The sequence below is a fragment of the Cebidichthys violaceus genome, unplaced genomic scaffold (genome assembly GCF_023349555.1).
Source record: "Cebidichthys violaceus isolate CVI_PGR_0920_01 unplaced genomic scaffold, fCebVio1.0.p SCAF_13, whole genome shotgun sequence".
Taxonomy (NCBI): Eukaryota; Metazoa; Chordata; class Actinopteri; order Perciformes; family Stichaeidae; genus Cebidichthys; species Cebidichthys violaceus.
Window position 1 is genome coordinate 3,140,517 of NW_027176296.1, and position 22,838 is coordinate 3,163,354.

The window sequence follows — 22,838 nt, forward strand, 5'->3', positions numbered from 1 at the left end:
TGTTGCCACAGAGCTTATTTGGAAGAATGGAAGAATTCCATTGGATTTTTTTCAAGGGAACCAGTGCTATGGTGCTTTCAGGGATTGGTCTACAAAAATAAGTCCTCCCTGCAGCACTCTACTAGCCGTAAACACAAAGTACAGCTGAGGCAGATGGGAATGTCATCAGTTTGTATTTGATTATAACCCAAAGTATCATCCCTGTCATAACTACCTGTCATTTCCTTTCAAAGAAAATGAACATAAAGTGATTATTGCCCATATGGTAATAATAGATTAACTTATCTTACCAGTTCTCTGAAGAGCGGGTCCAGGGTGAACCACAGAGCGACAGCACACCTCTGCCCACTGGTAACGGCCTTCACACCGTGTGGATTCTCCCCTCCTGATGAGAAACCCACCATCCTGCCACATAAGGGCTTCACTGATGCCTGGAGAGGATGGAGGAGACGGAGCAGGAACGGAGGTGAGGTTAAAAATTACCATCATCTGTTCATATTAGTAAGACCAACACATTTACATTCAGCTTGGCTGTTTAAGCAGGCATTTGTCCTGCTGGAGGGTCCTAGAGTGTAATCCCAAGTGAGCATCAAAGCCGATCATAAACTGTACAGTAAATCTCACATGTCGGGAGAAACCATCTTACCGTGACTGTTTTGGCATCCATTTCTGTGAATATGAACTCCCCTCCTTCAAAATCTCCATTTAGATATAACAGTGCACTGAAAGTTAAAAAAAGCAAAGGAGAGATCAGTACAGACTCAACATTAAATTTAAGAGATATAATAGAGACCGTTATTCATCTTTTACTGTGTAGTACAGCTGCAGCAAAGTAGGTGTGTTATTTTCAATCGTGTTGACAACGGGAGCCTCATACCTGTAGTCTCTGTATGTGTACGCTGGTGGTTCCTTCCAGCACTCATTGGCCTCGGGGTCCAACAGACAGTTATCAGCATGGATGGGATGGCTCAGGTCATTCCTGTGATCCTGCTGGCCTGTGAACAGACAACCAACACGCAAATTAATATTTTAACATAAATACATATCAAAAAATAAAACATCTTCTGTACTTTCCCATGTTTTTCCTCCTTGGTTAGTTATTTTTAAGTCTACCACGACCCAATCATGCAGTAGATGAACTAGGATCATTTACAAATCTTACTGTTGGAGTTCTTTTCCTGACAAACGTTTTGACTGTAATTATTCAAGTACATTTAAGGAATTTGAGCTAAATCTGAGAGTGCCACTTTAAGTCTCAATATCGAATGATGGTATATGTGTTTCGTAGTATGTTTCTGTGGGTGAGTGACCTGTGATGGCTGTCCGGCACACCAGGTGTGTGTAGGAGAAGTGCAGGGTGGAGTTGAGCAGGAAGTAAGACTCGATAACACGTCTAGCTCGCTCACTGATGTCGTAGAACAGGCGAGCGCTCCTCATCGGCACTCTGCCCTCATAGCCGTACTGCAGGAAAGAAAAAACAGTGTAAATAATCAAGAAAGCTACTATACAGGTAAAACAGTCCATTGTGACACATTGTACACATCATTTGTTAATCTTTAGCGGTTAGTGCACCTGCAGGGTTTTGAGTACAGTGGCTCCTTCAAATTTCTCATTGGGAGTGTGTGGAGACATCCTCCCTCTGTAACCGTCTCCTGCCATGGTGACAGCCTTGCAGACAAGAAAAAACAAGTCAGAATTAAGCTTTAAAGTTAAGATGTAAAAATCATTACGTTATCAATGTTGTGTAATGTCCCTACATGAGCCAGGCGTCTGAGGTCTGAACACTCCTCCTCAGACATAACATGATCCAGCAGCACCCGCTGGGTCCCGTTCAAGGCCGCAGAGTTCTGCACCAGCTGCACGTTGTCATACACCAAAGGGCCACCTACACAGATCACACAACAGTATTTTAAGAATGCAACATGTTATCTCAGCCATGGTGGTCAGAGAAGATTGAACTGTCTTTTAGCAGTTTAACAGCAGTTTAACTGCTCTGCTTCATCTCAGTGAAGGTTTACCTTCTTTGAGTTGCTGTGGAGCAGCGACAGTGACGTTCTTCTTCTCTGAAATGGGCACATACTCCATCCAGCCGTCTGTCCCGGAGGGAATCCTAAAAGAACAAAGAACAGAGAAGGCATTTTGATATTAGTGGCCAAAACTATGAATTTAAACTTTATACCTGCAATAACTGATTTTATTGGCCACTTGAGGGAAGCACAAACAAGCAAACGCTGACATATTGATTGAGTGAACTTGTCAGCAAAGTTGCCTAGCAACATTATCATTCATTTGGAGATGTGTTTCCCACCACCTCATTAATGTCAGTCTAATATTTGTTCTCCTTTCACTCCGTTTCTGTCTCTAACCACTTCTGAGGGAAGTATCTGTCTTTTTAGCTTCTAAATGCTCCACCAGTTAGTCGCTAACTGTGTCTGCTTGTTGTTTGGTGCTGAGCAGGTCGCATGCAGTTTTTAGCTGGTAATGAGAAGTTAAACTATAGTAATATATACAAGACTACACTCAATGTTTCATTTTTCAAAGTTTTACAGATGCAGATATCTCTCACCTGTTTGAGTCCTCTCTTCCACCGGTGCTGCTCCAGTAATTCTGCAAGAGAGACAAGGAGTGTAATCTGAACATTACTTACTTTAAAAATCTCTGGTGACAGCAAGTAATTAAAAACACAAAGAAGACACCAGTGGGACTGATTTGACTGATTTCATAAATGCTGTGTCCAAAGACGTGTGAAATATGATATTTGTCAAAGTGGCCAGCAGGTGTCGCTGTTGGCTGAGAGGACAGTGGACGGTGGCAGTGCCAGACACCTGTTACCCTGCTTTGAGTCAGCCAGCAGCAGGGGCACATTAATGCGTTTACACACCCAGCAGGAGATCTGCTCTGAATCAGACACATGTGGACTGGCTTACGAATAACCGGCCGTTAAATTACACAACCTCTTTTCATTTCTAGGCAAAACCAAGAATTAAAGAGCACCGGTCTGTCAATAAATACTTGCAGTCTGCTTTGAGTTTATAGTAACACATGAAAAATGAACAAGAGTTGGGATGTTGTAGTGTATTCTGTTAACTTACCCCTTCTATAAATTCCACACCCATGGTTTTGCTGCCAATCAGAAGGAGCTCGAGTTCCTGTTTGTGCCTCCTCAGGTACCATGCAGCTTCCTGGGAACACAAACACACCAAAGGTTTACAGTTTTCTGGGTCATTAAGGTAATTTTAAACACTTTTGTCCTTGACATATGTATAGGAGGGAAATAACTGCAGAAAAGGGAGAGAAATACATTATATATTTTAACAGTACTATCACAAAATATTCCACATTCATGCCAATGATTTAGATGATTGAGAATCAAAGCATTGTTTTCATGGTCACAGTTACAGCAAAGATAAAAGTATTGGTGGTTTAATATGAATCTGTCATGTATCAAAGCTCATCACCATAACTTTTTCAAAATCTTAAAGTGACAGTGTACTCCTGTCCTCACCCTTTCACCACAATGAGTATTTCCCTCAGCTCAGTGTCAGGACTAATGGAGTGTGATGGCCTCTCTTTTTCTCTGTGTCTTCCCTGAAGGACATTTTCACTACATTTCCTGCCAAGTAAAAACTTGAATGGAAGCAAAAATATGCTGTTTCACAAGCCTTGTTTCAGACAGTAACAGCTGGTGCTGCTTTTGGCGTTGCATTAAGGTTGATTGTGACAAGAGTCAGACAATGACAGAAAGTGTGTTGGTATCGATAGAACTGTTGAGGCCAATACTGTTATTGATACATTTAAGTTAAAAACAAATGTGATAATGATATATTGGCTGATATTGTGTAAATAAACACATAACCATTTTCCATTAAATGGGGTTACTAAAGCATTATGACCAAGATATGTAGTGAGCGGGACATTTTACGGTGTAAAATTGAACTCTCTGGTGGACAACACTATGTAATGGAAACACTGTTTGTTAGCTCATACATTCTGAATGTTCAAAGGCGCTCATTATGAATTTCTAAAAATAAATATAGCAGCAAATAACTATTTTCCATGTAAAGTTCTAGTGGAGTAACCTGAGGAGAGAATGTAGTCCCCCCCCCCCCCCAAACCCCCGGTAAACACTCTTAGCTTTGTCAGCACTTTTGTCGTAGTTTAATATGCTAGCACGGTTAGCACCATTAGCTGCCAGCCGCCGGCTTAGCTGTCACCATGTTGAGAGTCATTTACAGGCAATCGAAATGCCCCCAATTTCATTTTTAGCACCTTTATTACAGATATTTGCAGCATGCTAATATCAGCTGATCTACTGGTCTAGTTCTAGTTGTGTATGCATAGAGTATGTGCAACAGAAAGAGACATTGTGTAAGAGCAGTTTTGTCTGTATACTGTACAACTGAGTGTAAATGTTCTAAGACTACATACAGTCCTGCTTTTTTGTATTTTTGTCTGTGTGAGAAACAGAGAGGTGGTTAGATTTGAAGCCATGATGATGAATATTATGACACTTGAGCATCCAGTAGCGTATTTCTTGTTGTGGTTAAAAAAACAGAAGATCCTTTTCCAGCCCCCTTAATATAAACAGCTCTCAAATTGTCCCAGAGACTTCTGTGGGCACTCCGACATGACTTTTCCTCCTCCTCCACCATTCCTGAAAGCAGGATTCTTTGGCAGGGAGGCAGGACGGGCCTGGCACTCAGATCTAGGACTCTGTAAATGAGCTCCCCAAGGCCAGAGGGAGAGAGGGCGCAGAGAGGAGAGGCGATCTGTGGGCCAACGACTGTACTGTAAACTGATGGGACTGGAAAGACTTGAGGGCTAGAAAAATGTAAGCTATGAGTAGAAAAACATAAGCATGAGCTGCAACACGTCGGCTTCCCTTTATCACACACACACACACACACACACACACACACACACACACACACACACACACACACACACACACACACACACACACACACACACACACACACACACACACACACACACACTCCTGCTGGGAGCCTCGCTCGCTATAATGAGTACCAGGCTTTCTAGGAAAAAGAGGTTGTGTAATTGAGACTTGAACAAGGAGCTTCTTGACTTTTCAAAGCAGCTGATCAGAGTTTTAGGGAGACCTAATTCTCGATACTGAAGTGGCTGATGGGTAGCCAGACTTAGCAAATTGAATTTTCTCTAGTGGGCAGACATTCAGCCTTTAATCAGTCAGAGTGTTATGAATACCAGCGGGCAAGGAAATAGTAAAGAGCACAGCCAGAGGAAGAAATATGTTGTTATAAACACATTTACTTAGCAAAATTTGCTTAATACTTCCAGCTGGATGAAGACCATATAGTACAAGTGAAAAGCAAACTTCAAGAGGCAATAGCCGCCAAGCAGCGAATAGCAAGTTCATCCAAGAAATACAGCAAACGGCCTGCTGCCTCCTCTCTCCCCCTTTTCCCTCATATTCACACTTTTCCTCTCCAGTCTCTTTCCCTACATTCCCTACGATCCGAAGGTATTTTGTTCAACTAACTGGAGACTATACTATCCTTAATGATATATTAAGTTCTCCCAACTATTACATCAACTAAATCAAAAGAAAACAAGCTTGTATTTCTAAAGGAAACATAAAAAAGCAAAATTCCTGTGCCAAGTTCTTGTAAACTTTAACAGGGGAGCAAAAGAAACCATCCTGACTGGAAACATTACAAATTGGAATGGGATGTGAACGGCTCAGGACAGAAGATCATCATTGGTACGCATCTACCGAGCATCAGGGATATTGGGGAGGTGAGGTGCCTGCGCAGACCCCAAAGGATATTAAATGACACCAGCAAAGCCTGTTCACCCTGCTGCCATCTGGCAAGTGATACAAAAGTATCCGCTGTCGAGCCACCAGACTACAGAGCAGACAGTTGGACTCCTCAACTCATCCCCCATACTGCACCGTGAAAAATAGTTTTGTCTTTGTTTTGTAGCATAAAGGGACTATTACTTGCATTACATTGTGCGAGCCCGTGTTGCAGGATAAAAATAAGTGAAGCTTGAACCCTTTAAGTTGTGGCACCTAAAATCTCGAGCAGCTTTTCATATTGTGCCTGATTCTGCAGATCATTTTAATATTTTAAGTTTGGTCTATTAGTTTTGATCTGTAAATCTTTCTTTCCTTGCAAACCAACATGTAGTGTGTCTTGCATATGTCTTTTCTAATTAATTTGAATAATGTCATCCTGTCATCTTTCAGTTCTTCACACACGCACGCACGCACGCACGCACGCACGCACGCACGCACGCACGCACGCACGCACGCACGCACGCACGCACGCACGCACACACACACACACACACACACACACACACACACACACACACACACACACACACACACACACACACACACACACACACACACACACACACACACACACAGCTCCCCAATGCCGATTTACTTTCACATTAACTGTTTCTAACTGAACTCTGTTAATGTATTTAGCCAGTCATTGATGCTGTTCCACCAATTCTTTTACCAACACAGCTTTTACACAGACACAAAGATCCATCCATCCCTAAAAATCCTCATGATGAGATTGCCATTCAAAGTTAATAAAAACTCTGTAAAAACACACCAAATATTCATCCATCCTGGTATTTACTGTATCTTTCATTCTCAGCCTCAAAACCATCTGCCCCTCCCCATCCCTCGAAGGCAGCAGATCCTCACCTCTCTCGGCTTGCCATCGTGTCCCAGCATCTCTCTGTAGTAATCCACGTTGTCCGTCATGGACTCCTCTCCCTCGTGGAATAACAGGTAGGTCAGGGAGGACTGTAGAGCTTCTTCCAGCCTGTCCACTGCAGAGAGAGACAGAAAGCAGTTTAAGAGGTTTCTCTTTGTCTTTTACACAATCAATGGTAACCTGTGGAGGTTTTGACCTCTGGTAGTGCTATGGATCTGTTTATCAACAGAGAGGCCTTGGGTTTCTGCTGAGCCATCGATTGGATGGACTGGATGACCAGTGTGTGTGTGTGTGTGTGTGTGTGTGTGTGTGTGTGTGTGTGTGAAATGTATCTATCATGGCTGACATTCATCATGACACTCCCAACTCATTACCACAATGGAGCAAAAGCTGCACTCTGGTTGACAGTGGAAAAATTACACGACTGAGCCTTGTGAGGAGTGATGAAGTGAGACAAACATACAGCAGGACCGTCCTACGGTCTTCCAGAGATTCACATACGCAGACACACTTTTATTTATGTTCAAATACAGATCCATAAAGACGCCGGTAACCACATACACACTTTCTGCTCTACACACACAAACACATTCTTTAGTAGCTTGTAAAGGCGCAGGGTTAACATAAGACTTCCTGTCTTGGCCTAAGTTGAGGCAGCGTATCTGCTGCTTTCAGCTGTGTCTTCCCTGGTCAATAAGAGTCTGGAGAATTGAGCTCAGTCAAACAGAAAAACGTCATTGGGGATTTATTCAGGAAACGTAAGCAGCTAAAGCACAATCCTGCTTTAACTGCTTACAGCCCACAGTGTTGCTGGGTATTGAAGTACTAAAGTTACTGACTTGTGACAGAAAAAATGCTGGTACTTGAAATAAGAAGTAAAAATGCTGCTCTATTTAAAACATGCAACATACTGCTAAAACATACAATCTAATTATGCTAGATATAAATTAATGAACCTGGTTTTAAAAATGAGAAATAGTTCTGTATTCCATATGTTTAAAACCTGACTGCCAACAAGTAAATCATACACTGCCTTGAGTTTGAAGTGGGTAACACACAAGTGATTAAACAAGTACTTATTTAACATTTTTAATGTTTATTCAAGATTAAAATACATTAAGAAATTGCATTTGAAAGTAACCTTCCTCTGCAGGAATGCAGCATCCTACCAGTATTTTTTGTTCCCCATTAAATGATCAGAATACAGACAAAAATGTAAAGCAACGTAAAGTCATGATGGGTAACACCATAAAAATACAGATTTTCTGTGAGCATACGGCTAGCAATTTATACGATTTAAACTTTTAAAATGTTTTCAACCTTATTTTTAAAATAGATCTTGCTTTAATTAAGAAGACTACAAAAAGAATGGCAATACTGAATTTATGAGCGAATTACACCAGCACTGGCTTTCATCCTCTGAAACTCGCCCAGTACATGCATACATTGTTTCCTGTGAATCCTTTGTGTGTGAATACACACTTATTGAAAAGGAGGACTGCCAGTAACAACAAAAACTAAAGTTCTATACAGAGAGGCAGAATACAAAAATATAGAAAAAATATGGCTGAAAAATTACAGCAATAGATAATATTATAATTGGGTTTAATATCAGAAAAAAAACAAAGGATGTAACTTAAAAAACAGAAGCAGATTTGTGATTTCATAAGCAGTGATACACACTAAGCTGTGAGCCTTTTCCCTTTATAATACAGTTGAATGACTCTTCTTATAAACTAAAGACTTTTCAGGCTTCCACAGACTTATAATCACAGACAAGAAGACCGACAGGCAGATAAAGACAGACACCCAGCAGCGGCTGTTAGAAATCAAAGCCTGCTCTCAGTGTGTTTGCACAGATCCAGTGATCCACTTTGTTTTATTAGAGCCACATGCTTATGGGTCATTAAGTATAATCTGGTGATCTCGCAACCACTCAGCACACTGTCTTTCCCAACTACACTTTGTTGTTGTGCCAACACTCTTGTCTAGAAGGGTTTTCTCTCTACTTCAACAACAAAAGAAGACTTGAGCCTGTTCATTGATTCATTCTCACACACACAAACACACACACACACACACACACACGCACACGCACACGCACACGCACACCTGAGAGCTCCTACATCAGACTGGATACGCCCATATAAAAGATAATGTAACTCTTGTGAAACAATGAAAAACTCTAAACGGGGTGCGGCCAACAGTTGATTGGCTCGGCCCATCTGCAGCTCTTTGTGGTCACGATGAGTTCTTGTACATGAACGTATGTGAGTGTTTGACCTAAAAATTGTTAGAAATTAAATCAGTAAATCCACTAGTATTACATTCCTTGAACAACTTACCGTGGAAGTAGGCAAACTGAAGGTAGTCGTAGTGCAGAGGAAGGTAGTTCTCCATCGGTGAGAGGCGGCCCGGCCGGGTGGCGAGGTCTCGAACGCACTCGTGTTCACAGTGCAGCACCTGAGTGAAGTGGTCTAAAACAAAATCAGATCAGTTTTCAGATCATCAGCTTCACTTTGAGATAGTTAGCTGCTTCTTAAATGTTGCATTTGGCTTCTTATTTCATTGAGTTTTGGTTTAGGGGCTAGATACCAGTGTTCCCAATATCGATATAACTGAGGTGAGGATAAGAAAACAGCAAAACAGCAGAATAGAGCATTACAGTTATAAAACAACAGTTCTTATAAATAATAACAATTGGATATCTGAAAGCATTTTTGAGTCCTTAAACGGCTTTACAATCCTCTTTATCTATAGGAGGAAAATATCCCCCAAAAAACTTTGATGGGAGAAAAAAGGAAGACTGATCCTTCCTCCAGGATGGACAGACATGCAGTCTTTGCCAGAAAAACATTTGTATTGGTTGATTAACTAAAACAAAGGTTTGATCAGTCCAACATAGTTTCAAACCAGAACAGTGGCCACCAGCTCCCGTTACAGCGTCTATACTACAGTTACAGTTACTTTACTGCATGCCTAATACCACTGGGTATATTGAGTCAGTTATACGACTGTGTGGTCTGCTGCAAATTTAATGCACCAATGCAATATGGTCACTATTCCAGTTTGGTCCCATGCCCACAGCCATTAACTCTGCTGAGATCATTGGTGTGATATCAGTTCAGGGTTAAAGGACCACTGGAAATACAGCTGAAAATAATGAATAACTTGTTAACATTACAGTTGTAAGAGAAACTAATAGCAGCTGATCTCCACTTATTATATTGATTTCATTGCACTACGGACAAACCTGTTTGGCATCAAGGCTACATCACTTAGCCGATAAAGTGTATTTATCGTCTGTTTATGTAAACCCCCATTGAATATGAGAGCATCACTATTTGTTCCTATGCTGAAAATAATAAGAACTTTGTATAAAACAGATATTGAAAGTTGCTCTTAAAGTGCATTGGTTGTGTCTTTTATTCCATTGTCTTTTGTCCCATTTTAGTGAAGGGTCTGTTATTTGTCGGGAAAAACCTGGAGTGAGTTCAACTTGAGGAGCTGTATCAAATCAAATACAGCATGTCCAACATCATGTTATTCCCTGTTGCTGTGAAGTAAATCAACTAAATCTTGTTCCCTTTATAACAGTAAAGTGCTTTCATGTCTTTGTCTTCCCCGCAGGATTAACAAACAGGATTCATCACCACCTGAGGAACAACGGATTTCAGGAGGCACTACATATTATTTCGTTATGTCGAGCCCCAAGAGAAGAACCATCAGAGTGGATGAAAGCATGATTGTGTGTGTGTGTGTGTGTGTGTGTGTGTGTGTGTGTGTGTTTTTGTGAGCGTGATTGTAAAGTGAGGTCACTCTTGAGCAGCTGCAGTGCTACTTTCCTCACCCAGACAGCAGAGTTGTGGTCTTTTTCAATCTCTTCAAGAGTCTCAGAGGAGCAGGAATATGAAATGTTTTAAGCCAGAATCAAGCAGGACCGGTAAAGCAGTTTCTTTTTTCTTAACAAAATCAAATCACTACACGAGGAAGTCATTCAATTAAATACTTTCTCTTATATTTAACTGACATAATGGATTATATTACTCTCAAAAAATACAAACGTACATCTTAACACAAATAAACATTATAATCACAGACTCTACTGGAGTGGTGCTATGGAAAATAATCCCCTGATTTTAAGTAAAACAAAGCGTGGCCAAAACTAATTAAGCGGCTTTTCTGTGTTTATGCAACCTGGCCATACATATTTGAGACAAAGCACACTTGTCAGCAATTAAGCTGCGGCTACTGCACAAAACCCACCTCAACTTCCAGAGAGAAAGGCCTGACTCGTGTCATCAGAAGCACCACTGACTACAGTAGATGTGTATGTATATCAGTATAATCAGGTTATTATGATCTGGTGCTTTGCTGTGGTTACACGCTTCCCTCCACATCAAAAGCGTCTGATTGTCCGTAGGAAGATAAGTTATTGGCTGCACACCATTTGCACTATACTATAGTTGATTAATGCATTTCACCCCGCTGTGCAGGCAGACATGGGTTTTGTTTTATTTCCTAAAGGTATCAAGCTGCAAGTTAGTCTAAATAAATGAAACAGTAAACAATCAGCGGTCTACTTTGGTCAAATTTACACCACAAAACATTTCTGAAATCTGTAACTGAAAGCATGGACTGTGCATGGAAAAGGGTACCAGGTGGTGTGTTCAGGTGTTGGTAGAAAGTTCTAAAACCTGCATTTAAACTTGTCAACAGTCATTAATAAGATATACTATCAAACAATGAAAGAAAGAAACTTTGCAAGTTTAAATATTAACAAAGTAGAAGGAAGTCTCTGAACCAGAAACCGCGAGCCCCAAATTAAACTATTCAAACAATCTACATATTCCACTGGAAGTCAACACAACAATAACATTTGCTGTTTGTAATAAATGTTCCTTTAAGAAGAAAAAGCCCTCAGATTGCAGTGAGGAAGAAACAAGGTTACTTCAGGTTAAAGAGAGACAGAGAAGAAGAGTCTTGTAGTTACTCGGTGGCGTTTTGGGTGCACTCAGACTGCTGTTCTGGCTCTGATTCAGGCTATTTTTCTGGACTGTCAAAGATGGTAACAGAGCATATCTACCAAATCCCAAAGCTGTAACTGAACACAGTCCACTTCAGAGAGAATATCACTCAACACTTCGGTGCTAACTGGGGCTTGGACCAATCTTCCTTTGAGTTATTTCTTATCTATATTTTTTAACTTTTGATTTATTTTTAAGAGACCGTGTACAATTATTTAATGTGCTGAGGTTTCTCCTTTGGATCTGCACGTTATCCATTGATTGATTCTATTAACCAGTTTGTTAAAACATACAGTGGAAGCTAAATACTCCCAAGATCAATACATTGATTTGGGCAGGCAGTTGGATGAGCAGGCCCTGGTATATGTCACGAGTCTTCCACACCATGTCTTAACATCATAAGTAAGGTTTAGTGACTCCCAAGGGTCTGTAATGTGGTCTCGCCTGTTAAAGTAATGTCAATATTCAGATAACGTTTATAAACCCTAAAATGTGGAATGTGTCCTGAATTTACAAGAGCTGGGTGCAGTTTTCCCCCTAATTTAATAATCCTCAGACCTCAGTGCTGTGGTAAACCATACAACAATGAACAACTGAAGGAAGCCTGTGGGATCAAATCTTGCAACATGTGTCTGGGATATACAAGATTGGGAGCATTTCTATTGGCTCAATGGCTCTCAACATGGCGACGCCTGAGCCGGAGGCTCGCAGCTAATGGTACTAACCGCACTAACAGTACAAACTGTTGCAAACGGGCTAACAGAACTAACAGTGTTTACCCGAGTGGGAACCAGAGGATGGGCGCTACGCTTCCACAACCACACTGTCGGTTGGGATGGTATTATCATCTCTAACCACAATATGAAAGCAGTGCACAGCGATGGCCGTGAGCTAGCCAATGGGGTACGCTGACATGCACCAACATGCACTAAAGGCCCGTTTATGTCAACAAAGCAAGGAGAAGCTTGGATAATGACGCACACAGAGTGAGAGCGACTTTATTCTATGCTCAGCTAGACATTACTCCACCATATATTTACATAGCAAGTAATTGTTTGCTGCTATATTAATGATCGGAATGTTGTATATGGCTCCTTTAAACACAGCTGCCTTTTTTAATGGCTGTTATCCATCGTCTGCCCTTTGACCCAGTGCCAAGCCACTGCCAGAGAGATTTGATCACCTAGTGAGCATGAAGGGTGTTGTTTGGCCTTGTCTAAGCGTCCCCAGGCTCCATCTCACCACAACAAAGCCCAGCTCGGGCTCAGGGCCATGCAGTTCAGTCACGTGTTGGTGGAACAGTCACGTCAAGTTGATCAAATGTTTCACAACTGAACAGTCTAATTTTGAATCAACTAAAAACTGGATTTATGAAACCACTGTCAGAAGGCGGCGTGTCTAAAAATGAACACAAACTGTGGTATTTTCAAATCAACAGAAAACACAGGGCAGGGTTTCTTAGAAGGCAAAGAACATTTGAGCAACGTTCTACTGGATTTCAACATGCAGGACGTGGTCAATTTAGACATCAGTTCATACTAGCAATAAAATATCAAAATATGCTATTATGCTACAATAAAAAAAAACCCTGAAACAGCTTGAACCAATGTTAGATGCCATCTTACGGTTTTGCTTAATCCCTGTATTTGCATGTTTTTTTTAAATTAGTGCCAGCTGTCATATCAGAATCAACATGTTGTGAATGTAACACAAAGAGGGTGTGAAGAATTTAAACCAGAACCTAAACAACAAAGTCCTGGTTCCAATTTGAAACTTGCAGGATAAATAGCTCCTTATTTCTCTAATTTTGCCATTGTGAAGAATAAATACAGCTGGTTACACCAACAAATCATATCCAAAATGCAAATCATGTCCATGTTTGTGCTGGGATTTCAATGCAATATATATATGACCTTAATATTTCCCTGGTTATTGACATTATGCAGCTCATGGACATGTTTTGTGCTGCTTGAGAATAAATGCAGGAAAGATGAATGTCAACTGTTTTCTGTTTCTTGTTCAAGATGTCGGCTCTTACCTGATACGACTTCATGGAGGCTGTATCGGTAGCGGAGGTAGTCGTGGCCCTCAAACCTCTGCGGCCATTGACACAGGGCCCGGCACTCCGAGTCTGCTTTATAGTACTCCACCAACGCCGCCTCAAACAGAGCGATGGCTCCTTCGTGGTCGCCTTTATCATACAATATCACTGCTGCTGCGAAGGAGCGCTGTGAGGAGAGACGGAGGATCATGAGAGTTAGGAATGATGGGATGAGTATTTATGACCTCCGGTGTTCAGCAAAGCTCTTTATGATATGCCGGTGTAATGAGATATTTATCTTTGACAGTTTTGTATAAGCAAATGTTTGTTGTTCATAAATTCTTTTTACAAGTCCTCTGGCACACAGCCCGTTTCCTGCAGCAATGTTTGGAATAAACAGAAGAAATGTTGGGTGGGTTAACCTAAACAGTTGCCAGAAAGGATTCCTTATGAATACATTTATAACAAGATGTAATATACATTCATTTATGGTCTTTTGGATTGAAAAGTAAAGGAAAGTATAGTTGAGGTACAGTTGGTGTGAATGACAGATTAAAGTAGTGTGTGTAACTTCTTCCAGAAGGTTCTGTGTGACTTGAAGATAAAGAGAGAATAGAGAAATGAGATTGTAAAAGAATCAGAGCAAAAAGGATCCAAAACTCTTCAGCATTCAGGGTTTCACCGCAACAAGCACTGAAGAGTTTCCAGTCATTAAACTCAGAGTGCCATTAACACAAAGGCCCCTTCATACGGGGACCACAGCTGTACTTTTCCCTTCAGGAAATACATGAAGTAGAGAGAAATTAAGTAGAAAAAGTAGCCAGACACTTTGTCCTGATTTGAGAAAAAGATGAAAGTAGGTCACACTGATGATCTGAAACATTCTCAGCTAAGAAAAAAAGAATCAAAATGTTAACACGTCTCTGTACTAAGATATTGTGGCGTACCTGATGAGGCCGAGCTTCTCGGTCCACAAAGTGCTCCTCCTCAACGCCCTGCTGGTCTTTGTACTGCTCCAGGTTCTGACCCATCTCCACATGTTCTGGGTTGGCCTGGAAATAAGTGTGAGCCGCCGCCGCTGCCTTTTCAGGCTGCTTCAACTACAGAGAGAAAGAGAAAGAAAGAGCAATGTTATAAATTAATAATAACAGACCTGTGAAGGCACAAATTTAGCTGTGTAGTTGATGAAGTTAACTAAAATAAGTCATGACAGGTCAAATTAGTGAGTTTGTAACTGCAGGAAGAAGTATTTGCCCAACACAATCACAAAATAGGAAGGAGGGATTCTGTTAAATCCATTTTTCTTTTATATGTGAAACTGGATAAAAATCAAACAGAAATTGAATTTTCTTAAATTCAAGTGCTTTCAGACAATTTGGAAAATCAGAGAGACAACTTGCAGGCATTCTTCTGCAGTAAGAACAGATCACTCACTAAAATACGAGGGTGCATTCAAACGTTTCCTGTAAATCAATTCTTGGCAAGTGATTTAGAGTCCACTTGAAAAAAGTAATATTTCTGAATTGAATTAATTGAAACTGACGGACTGTTCCCATCCACGTCTTGTCATTAGAGAGAGACATCTTTATCACAGTTTACTATTCCTGCAGCTACTATGACGAATGAGGTCTCTGCACTCAAAACTATGAACTTGATTGATGTTGGGAGTATTCAACAAATTTTGACCGCAGGCATCACAACCTCTTCCTAAGAAATATATCAAACAAACACATGGGAAAAGAGACAGTTTACTGTTGCAGGCAAGATTAGAGAAACACTGAGTGGCAGGGAAATGTTGATGTGTGTCTGTGAGTGATACTGATACAGTGCAGACGAAGACTTAAAGATGAAACGGATGAAAGCCAGCAGCTGTAATACATCAGCTGGTTGACTGATAAACTAAACCAAGCACATCAAAACAATACAAAAGAACATTAGAAAAAAAAATATGAGTATGCTGTGACAGACAAGAAGCAAATAGGAACTTATTATGCCACAATTAATATATCACATGCTAAAAAGGTACACGTTTTCACCTTATGTTTTCTTTAAAACAAACTTACAATTAATCTGCCAATTATTTTCTTAATTTACTTATTATTTGTTCAGTCAATAAAATGTCAGAAAATAGTGCAAAAGTTTTAAAATGTCCAAAACCCAAAGATCCTCTTAGTGGAGGAGTTGGAATTAATGAATGCTTGACTAAAGTAATAAATTAATCAAAATAGTTGTTAATTCATTTATTTTAATCAACTCATTAATCAATGGTCTATATACTCCACGCAAAGTGTTAAAGTTAAACTGTTAAAGTTAAGTTTAAGTTTTTAAGTGATCTACTTTGAAGATTCATGTGTTTTCAAGTGGACTCATTTTCCCTCTCGGTGTTGACAGACAGTAACAACAACTAAGGTGTCGTGTATTTCCTGCAGGGAGTGATAGCGTTACTACTCTGTAGTTTTCATGATATGGGTAATATTGTTCCCTCTGATATGAATAATATTTGAATGGCTCGTGCTCTTGAGTGTGTGGTGGAATGTGTGTTTTAGCTGAATTGATTTTGACTATATGCATTGTTCATTAATGACGCCGCATCCCGCCATGCGGGTATTCATGTACAGTATCTGCACTCTGCAGTTAGTGTATTTGTAGGTGTTGAGCTTCATTTTTACGAGTGATGGCCCAGGTATGAAATGCACGTCCGCCACTGGTTTTGATAAGCTGCAAGTGGTAAGAGTGAAAATTATGATCAGTGGTAGAATGTAACCAAGTATATTTGCTTAAGTACTGTACTTATGTACAAATTCAAGGTACTTTACTTGAGTATTTTCTCTTTTATTCATTTTAGACGTAACCATTGCTTATTTTTAATTATTTTTAAATTTCTTCTTTTTCCATTCATTCCCTATTGTATACAGTACACGCAACGAAGCAAAAAAACTAGTCATAAATAATTTGCAGCAATGTTCGGGGTTAAGTGTCGTGCCTTTGGACACATCCACCACTAAAGGAGCAGGGTATTGAACTGCTGATCTTCTGATTGAGGGACGACTCGCTCTAACTTCTGAGCCACAGTTATGTTGTGTTTGACAGTAACTGAACAGAACAAAACATGCGTAAGCAGGAAAGAGGAGGATGACATGCGGAGGAAATAAAAGACTCAGAGATTCAGAGAGGTGAAAACAGACAGAGCTTGCTCTCTTGTGAAAGATCTCTTGCAGCAACATTATTGCCTTTGTTTAAATCCTTCATGTTCCCAACAGGTGCAATTGTAATACAGTTCCCAGTGTTTCACAGTTGAGAAGGTCAGCCTGGCACGACTGTCAACAATACAACTGGCTGAGAAAGAGAGAGCTTCTCAACACACTCAGCCCTCTGTTTTGCCGCTCAGCACTGATTCATGTTTGCCAGGAAAGACATTTGTTGTTATGAAAACCTTTGTGCTTTTTGCTTTGTTTTCATGGGTGAGTTAGAAGATAAAGCTTGGGAATTCCCTCATTTCTACATTACTTGGAAAATATGTAGTTCAAGAGCAGAATGAACTTTTCTTCAAACAGCTGAATGTACAGACCCACGTAGATACAAAAACAAAGCACTTTGTGTTTCCACAAAGTCCGCACAATGCTTCATAAATCACAAACTGATCTGATAGAAGAAGCAGACATTCTTTTTCCCCACAAACAACCCACTCCTTCATTAAGAATGTCTCCCATGAGACACAATTGGGTCTCTTTAATGGGGTAGCCTAGCTTGACATGCTTGGTAAAAGGCAAAAGAGTTGAATGCATTCCTCGTCAGATCACCAGGCTGAAGCCACAGGGAGACAAAACTTGATGATTAGGGTAGGTGAGGGGCACTTACTAGGTCTTCTTGTCAATTCATGTGGAAGGCATTACCAGTTTTATGAAATACTGTATGTAACAGCTGAGGAACAACTCCGATACTGAATAAAAGCACGGACAGAGTTCAAATAGAAAACTACAATTACAGAACAAATAGCTGCACTTACATGCATATTCAAAAGCAAATGCACCACGCTAAAAACAATTTTATGACTGAGTTCTTATGAAATATGCAGACGTAAACCACAATCAAGTAGAAACAGACTGCACAACGCACATTAAGGAAAGATGAGTAAACAAAAAACTAGTTGCAACACTTGAGCACACAATAAAACTTGGAATGCATTAATCGCTGATGTAATCAATGTTATTGTATCTTGGGTTGGATTCTTTTTCTCTAACTGTTGGCGCAATCTCAAGCACACATGTGTCCTCTGCTGCTGCATTCCTGAAAAAGGCTCCCCAAGGTTATTCAGAGACAACTCCCCCCGTAAAGACACTATAGTCAACTTGATAATCATCCGCTGGTATGTTTAGTCCAGACTCCCACAGACTCAACAGCAAAGATACAGCGGTTGTGGCGTACAAAGGAGTGAAGAGGTGAGGGGGAAGTTAGTCTGCAGTCACAGACTTGCACTCACCTGCCTCCACCTCTTCCGGCCCCGGCTGCCCTCAGTCCCTCGGGGACAACCTGGCTCAGGCCAGTTTAATGGAGGAATAGTGCAACATCCCAGCACAAACACAGCTGTGGTTTGCCACAGCCAGATCTATTGTCCTGAGACCAGACACCCCAAAACCTGGGGAAGCCTTGAACATTTAGAGGCTCACTGTGTATTTCCTGTTCTATCATGAGGTTTTCACAGTCATGGATAACATTATTCCTAATGGACCCTTTTTTAACAGAAACTAAAATATGAAATTGTGCCATCACAAAACCTTGAATTTCCATTTAACAAGTTACAAAAAATCCTGTCCAGGAGGTATCTGGAACAGTTAAGCAGAAGAAGAAAAAAGACCAGATCTAACAGATTCACCCACTTGGGTGAGAAAAGATTTACAATCATATTTTTTAACAACACCTGAACTCACACATACAAGTGGTCACTACTATATTATGGAGACGAATACTACAACATGGAGGATTTCTTGGAGTCTGAGTACTGTATCAAACTGTCAAAAACTCCAAACAGTCCAAGCTTGGAGATTCTGAATGGAAAACACATGCTCATATATCAACCAGAGCAGAGTGAAAGGTTGAAACACCCCCTCAGGGTGACGGAGCAGAAATCAATCATGGGTTTGAAGCTAGATTGTCATTATTTTGAATAGTGTCATGGAAAGCACAAAAACCTATAAAGAGCAGCGTATGGGTAAATCAAAATGTCTCGTCTCTCCTGTCTGCCACAGAGGAGAAAATGGATACTAGGAAAGTAAGTTGTTTTCTGTAAAAACGTGAGCCGTTGTGCTGCGTCTCTCCATAGGAGTGAAAGGTAGGGATGAAATAAATATATTTTTTTTCAACAGGCACACCACTTTGCTCCACATACAGCAACTGAAAAATGTTAGAACGAGCACCACACAACAGAAATAATTGATCTGAACTCCATCAGTGAATTCTGACATTAAACTGGGTGAGATGTAAAATCACAGCAATGCTAAAACTCTGCCATTAAAAGCAAACCTTGTGTACATCTTGTACCACATGAGTACATTTTTCCTCTCACATGAATTTCAAAGGAGCACCTGCAGAGGTGAATAACTACCACTCAGTCTGAGCCCTCAGTTTGCCCTCGTCCCTAAACAGCAGCCTGTGTTAGAGCTGCTGGACCGCCCCGACGCCTCGCCCTGCACCGAGAGATGTGCTCTTGATGTGAGCACCGATGAGTGCCAAGGCAAATGTACATTTGCATGCTTTTCTCCTCTGGGCCTCCTGCTTGATTCCCAGGTATGTAAATAAGCTTGAGCTGGCGCCAGAGATGCAGAGATGAAGTTGTGGCAAACAGCACGTATCCTACAGTTACACAGATGGCTTATCAGAAGCAGAACTACCACACAACAAATGAGAGAGGAGCTGGCAATAAGTGGTCAACGAGTGTCAAACCTGGCAACCGCAGTCTCGTATACTTGAGAGACAAGCTGGTTTAAAGAGTTCCTACAGCTTAGGAAACTCTTGTAAAGATAATAGAGGTCAGTGTTCAGGTTAACACTGGACACTAGTACAGCTGCAATAAATCAGAAGACATCCGCATGCAGCGAGGATGTCAAAGTTAAAGAGAGTGTTCTTCAGGTCTTAAGGTCTCAGTAAGCTCCTACCAAAGTGCTTGAGTTATGGTTGAACAGTGACTGAAACCACACTTCACTCAACTTTCTCATGTAGGACTTGGGGAGGGAGCTGCGTCCAACAATTTTTGTAACTTATTGAAACAGACAATGTGAAATTCTGACTCACTTCATGGTGTGATTAGCCAGATGTGCAGAGGTGAAAAAGGAGTCAGGATTCTCTTAAGCTTTTTTCATTTGTTACACAACTATTCATGTCTTTATGTATTTATGTCACTTTTTGTGTGAACAACGATATAAACATCTTCCAGAGAAGACTGAAAACGTGTGCTGTAACCTCCATATTCTCTATGATGGCGGCCGTCAAGTGTTAGAAACAGCTAATAAAGCTTTTACCTTTCCACACAGTTGAAGAACATGTTCTACAAACAATTACGTTTTGAGACCACACCTTAAGCCCGTGTTCAAACTAATTACAAACCCCTAATTCACTTTAATGAAAACATTGCATTGACACAGTGTGGGTGTCAAGGCAGAGGGCTTCAGCAAAAAGAGTTGAATATGAATCAACTTTTGCTGCAAGGCAATGCAAAGTCATCTGACAATTCAAGGTACTGGCCAATCAAAGGTATACAAGCGCTTCATCCGGGTAAATTACCGATTCACTTGGTCTCACGATCATCAAACAGAGGATAACATCAGAGTTTTAGCATCTTAAAACACATTGATGCATTACTCAGATTGGACTTCCTAGATCACATTTCATCTTCTAACCAGTACCTGTAAGAATACACGTACACCATTTCAGCCATTTCCAGTCTGAACTTCACTTCATTGCTAATTTCTTACATCTTACAGCTGCATTTAAATAAACCATTTAGCCTGACCCTTCCTGAAAAGGTGCATTAAACCATTACTGGCTTCTGGCTTACTACAATACGGTATGGCACCACTTTGCATTGAACACATTCCAGCTGAAACATCTGCGAACTTGATAGCTGCATCCTTGTACAGCCAATAATGGTTTTAAGGCCAATAAAGTGAGAGAGGTGGTGTCTGCTTTAAAAAGATCAATGTGTTACAGCCGTGGCGGAACTGTCACGTTATTAGACATACAACAACAAAAAAAAAGGTTTTCAGCTCAACCTGAGCTTGTAAAAACTGTTCAAGGAAAGGGATGGAAAGATAACATTAAAGTGAAACTCTGAGCTGTATTTAAAAGTAGACGGATAATAACTGCCAGGAGTTCCTACTGATCTACAACTATGGACTTATAAACACAAGGAAAGACATCTTTGCCACACAGCTGGGCCCTAAACACTACAGCCATCTGTCTGAGGAGCACCGAGTCTGTTTGTATCAATCCAGGGAGTATTTTAACGAGAAGAATATTTATTCCTGTCTAAACACAGTAGTCATTTTCCTGACCAGACCAATAGCAAAGTTTACTGTCACTAAACCAATATTTGTGTCACAAAGTGGAGGGGTTGAGGCATAATCATCATAAAAGTATTTATCCCCCCAAACGAGCATGTAAACCACATAATTATCTGTCTTTGGCTCAAGAACAGACATAACAAAGCACAACACTGAAGCCCTTCAGACACAACATTAACGGGGAACTTTATGATAAGAGAAGAAAGTTCCTATTTGAGTTCATCTCATCGCGACAGGAAATACATTTAGTTGTGGGTTGTTTCTTCTTGCTGGGCTGTAAGTGTGTTAGAGGAGTTGGGTATCAAGACTCAACACATTGGTACCACTTGATCTGTGTCTAAGGCACAGACTATTGACAACAGTTAAGTGCTGAGGGCTTTATTAGAGTTCTTGTTCAGCTGCTTGTATTTGGACAAAATTGAATTCTCTATGGTTTTCACCGTCGAGGTCCATTTAAATAATGAGTTTCAATGTTGAGAAAACATATTGCACTTTAAGAGGCTGGTACTTGGATTTGAGCATCTGCCTGGAAAGAAGATCGAGAAGATTTCACAATACTTGTAAATCATTAACAAATGGGAGTCGGATTAGGGTTACTTTTGCCTGGAGAGGAAAGCTGCAAAGGCCCCCTGACTCTATCAAACAGAGCTTTTTATTGCCAGGGATGGCTGCAGCAGCTATGCTGAGGGGAAGGCATTGGCACGAGGAACACACTGTAGGAAAGTTTGTCGAAATGGCTTATTACCTCCCCATGAGGCGAGCGCCTCACTTCCTTCCACTCTGGATCGCTTCAAAAAGTCACACAGCGAGCACTTTGATTGACGATTCAAGGAACTTCAGAAATTCTTGGAAGTCTGGAAAACAACTTAGGTCGGTTTTTGAGTGTTTACACTGGAAGATCCCCTTCTGTAAGACAATATGTAGACCCCCTATCCAATCAGATGAAGGTTTGACAAGATGAAGAAGACGACATTGTGGTGGACACATATGTTGTCTCACTTGAGCACTGAACTCCACAGAGGCAAACGGGTCTCATGATGTATGTGTGACGCTAATTGGACAGGAAAACATTACAGACTCTACAAATGAACCACTCCATTTCGCACCCTTAAGTCTTTCGTCTCATTTACTCAGTAGCTTTGATGGACAAAAAGCTGCTTCAGCGCATGCTTACTGTACACACGGGCCACATAATGTCTATACTGTACACTGGAGGTGTGAATTAGTCTCTTGATAATCTCAGCTAAATGATCCAGACAAGGGTTTGTTTTTGCTCTGCTGCTAAATCAAATAACACTAACACAAGACCTGGACTGTATCTGAGACTTTTGCCGTGCGAGTCAGGAAACCAGCCGGCTGGGCAGCGTGTACATTACATGCAACATGGCTAACATGTTAAGCACATGCTGTGGGAAAAAACACAAGGGGAGCTTTTCCTCTTAGTGATGTCATGGGTAAATGTGGTCCACCTTGATGTCCTCCATCCCTC

General features: G+C 40.8%; 1 protein-coding gene across 1 annotated transcript in view; it reads right to left on the minus strand.

Annotated features, from left to right (window-relative positions):
* The window catches only part of p3h2 (prolyl 3-hydroxylase 2), a 59,456-nt gene that overhangs the window by 2,059 nt on the left and 34,559 nt on the right, over nucleotides 1–22,838 (minus strand). The window contains exons 2-14 of the mRNA XM_068707390.1: nucleotides 14,741–14,893; nucleotides 13,791–13,980; nucleotides 9,071–9,202; nucleotides 6,713–6,840; nucleotides 3,093–3,182; nucleotides 2,567–2,607; nucleotides 2,019–2,110; nucleotides 1,758–1,885; nucleotides 1,573–1,668; nucleotides 1,311–1,461; nucleotides 878–995; nucleotides 647–722; nucleotides 291–431 (exon numbers count right to left, since the gene is read on the minus strand). Of these exons, the coding sequence (XP_068563491.1) occupies nucleotides 291–431; nucleotides 647–722; nucleotides 878–995; nucleotides 1,311–1,461; nucleotides 1,573–1,668; nucleotides 1,758–1,885; nucleotides 2,019–2,110; nucleotides 2,567–2,607; nucleotides 3,093–3,182; nucleotides 6,713–6,840; nucleotides 9,071–9,202; nucleotides 13,791–13,980; nucleotides 14,741–14,893 (1,536 nt within the window). The remainder of the gene's footprint in view (nucleotides 1–290; nucleotides 432–646; nucleotides 723–877; nucleotides 996–1,310; nucleotides 1,462–1,572; nucleotides 1,669–1,757; nucleotides 1,886–2,018; nucleotides 2,111–2,566; nucleotides 2,608–3,092; nucleotides 3,183–6,712; nucleotides 6,841–9,070; nucleotides 9,203–13,790; nucleotides 13,981–14,740; nucleotides 14,894–22,838) is intronic.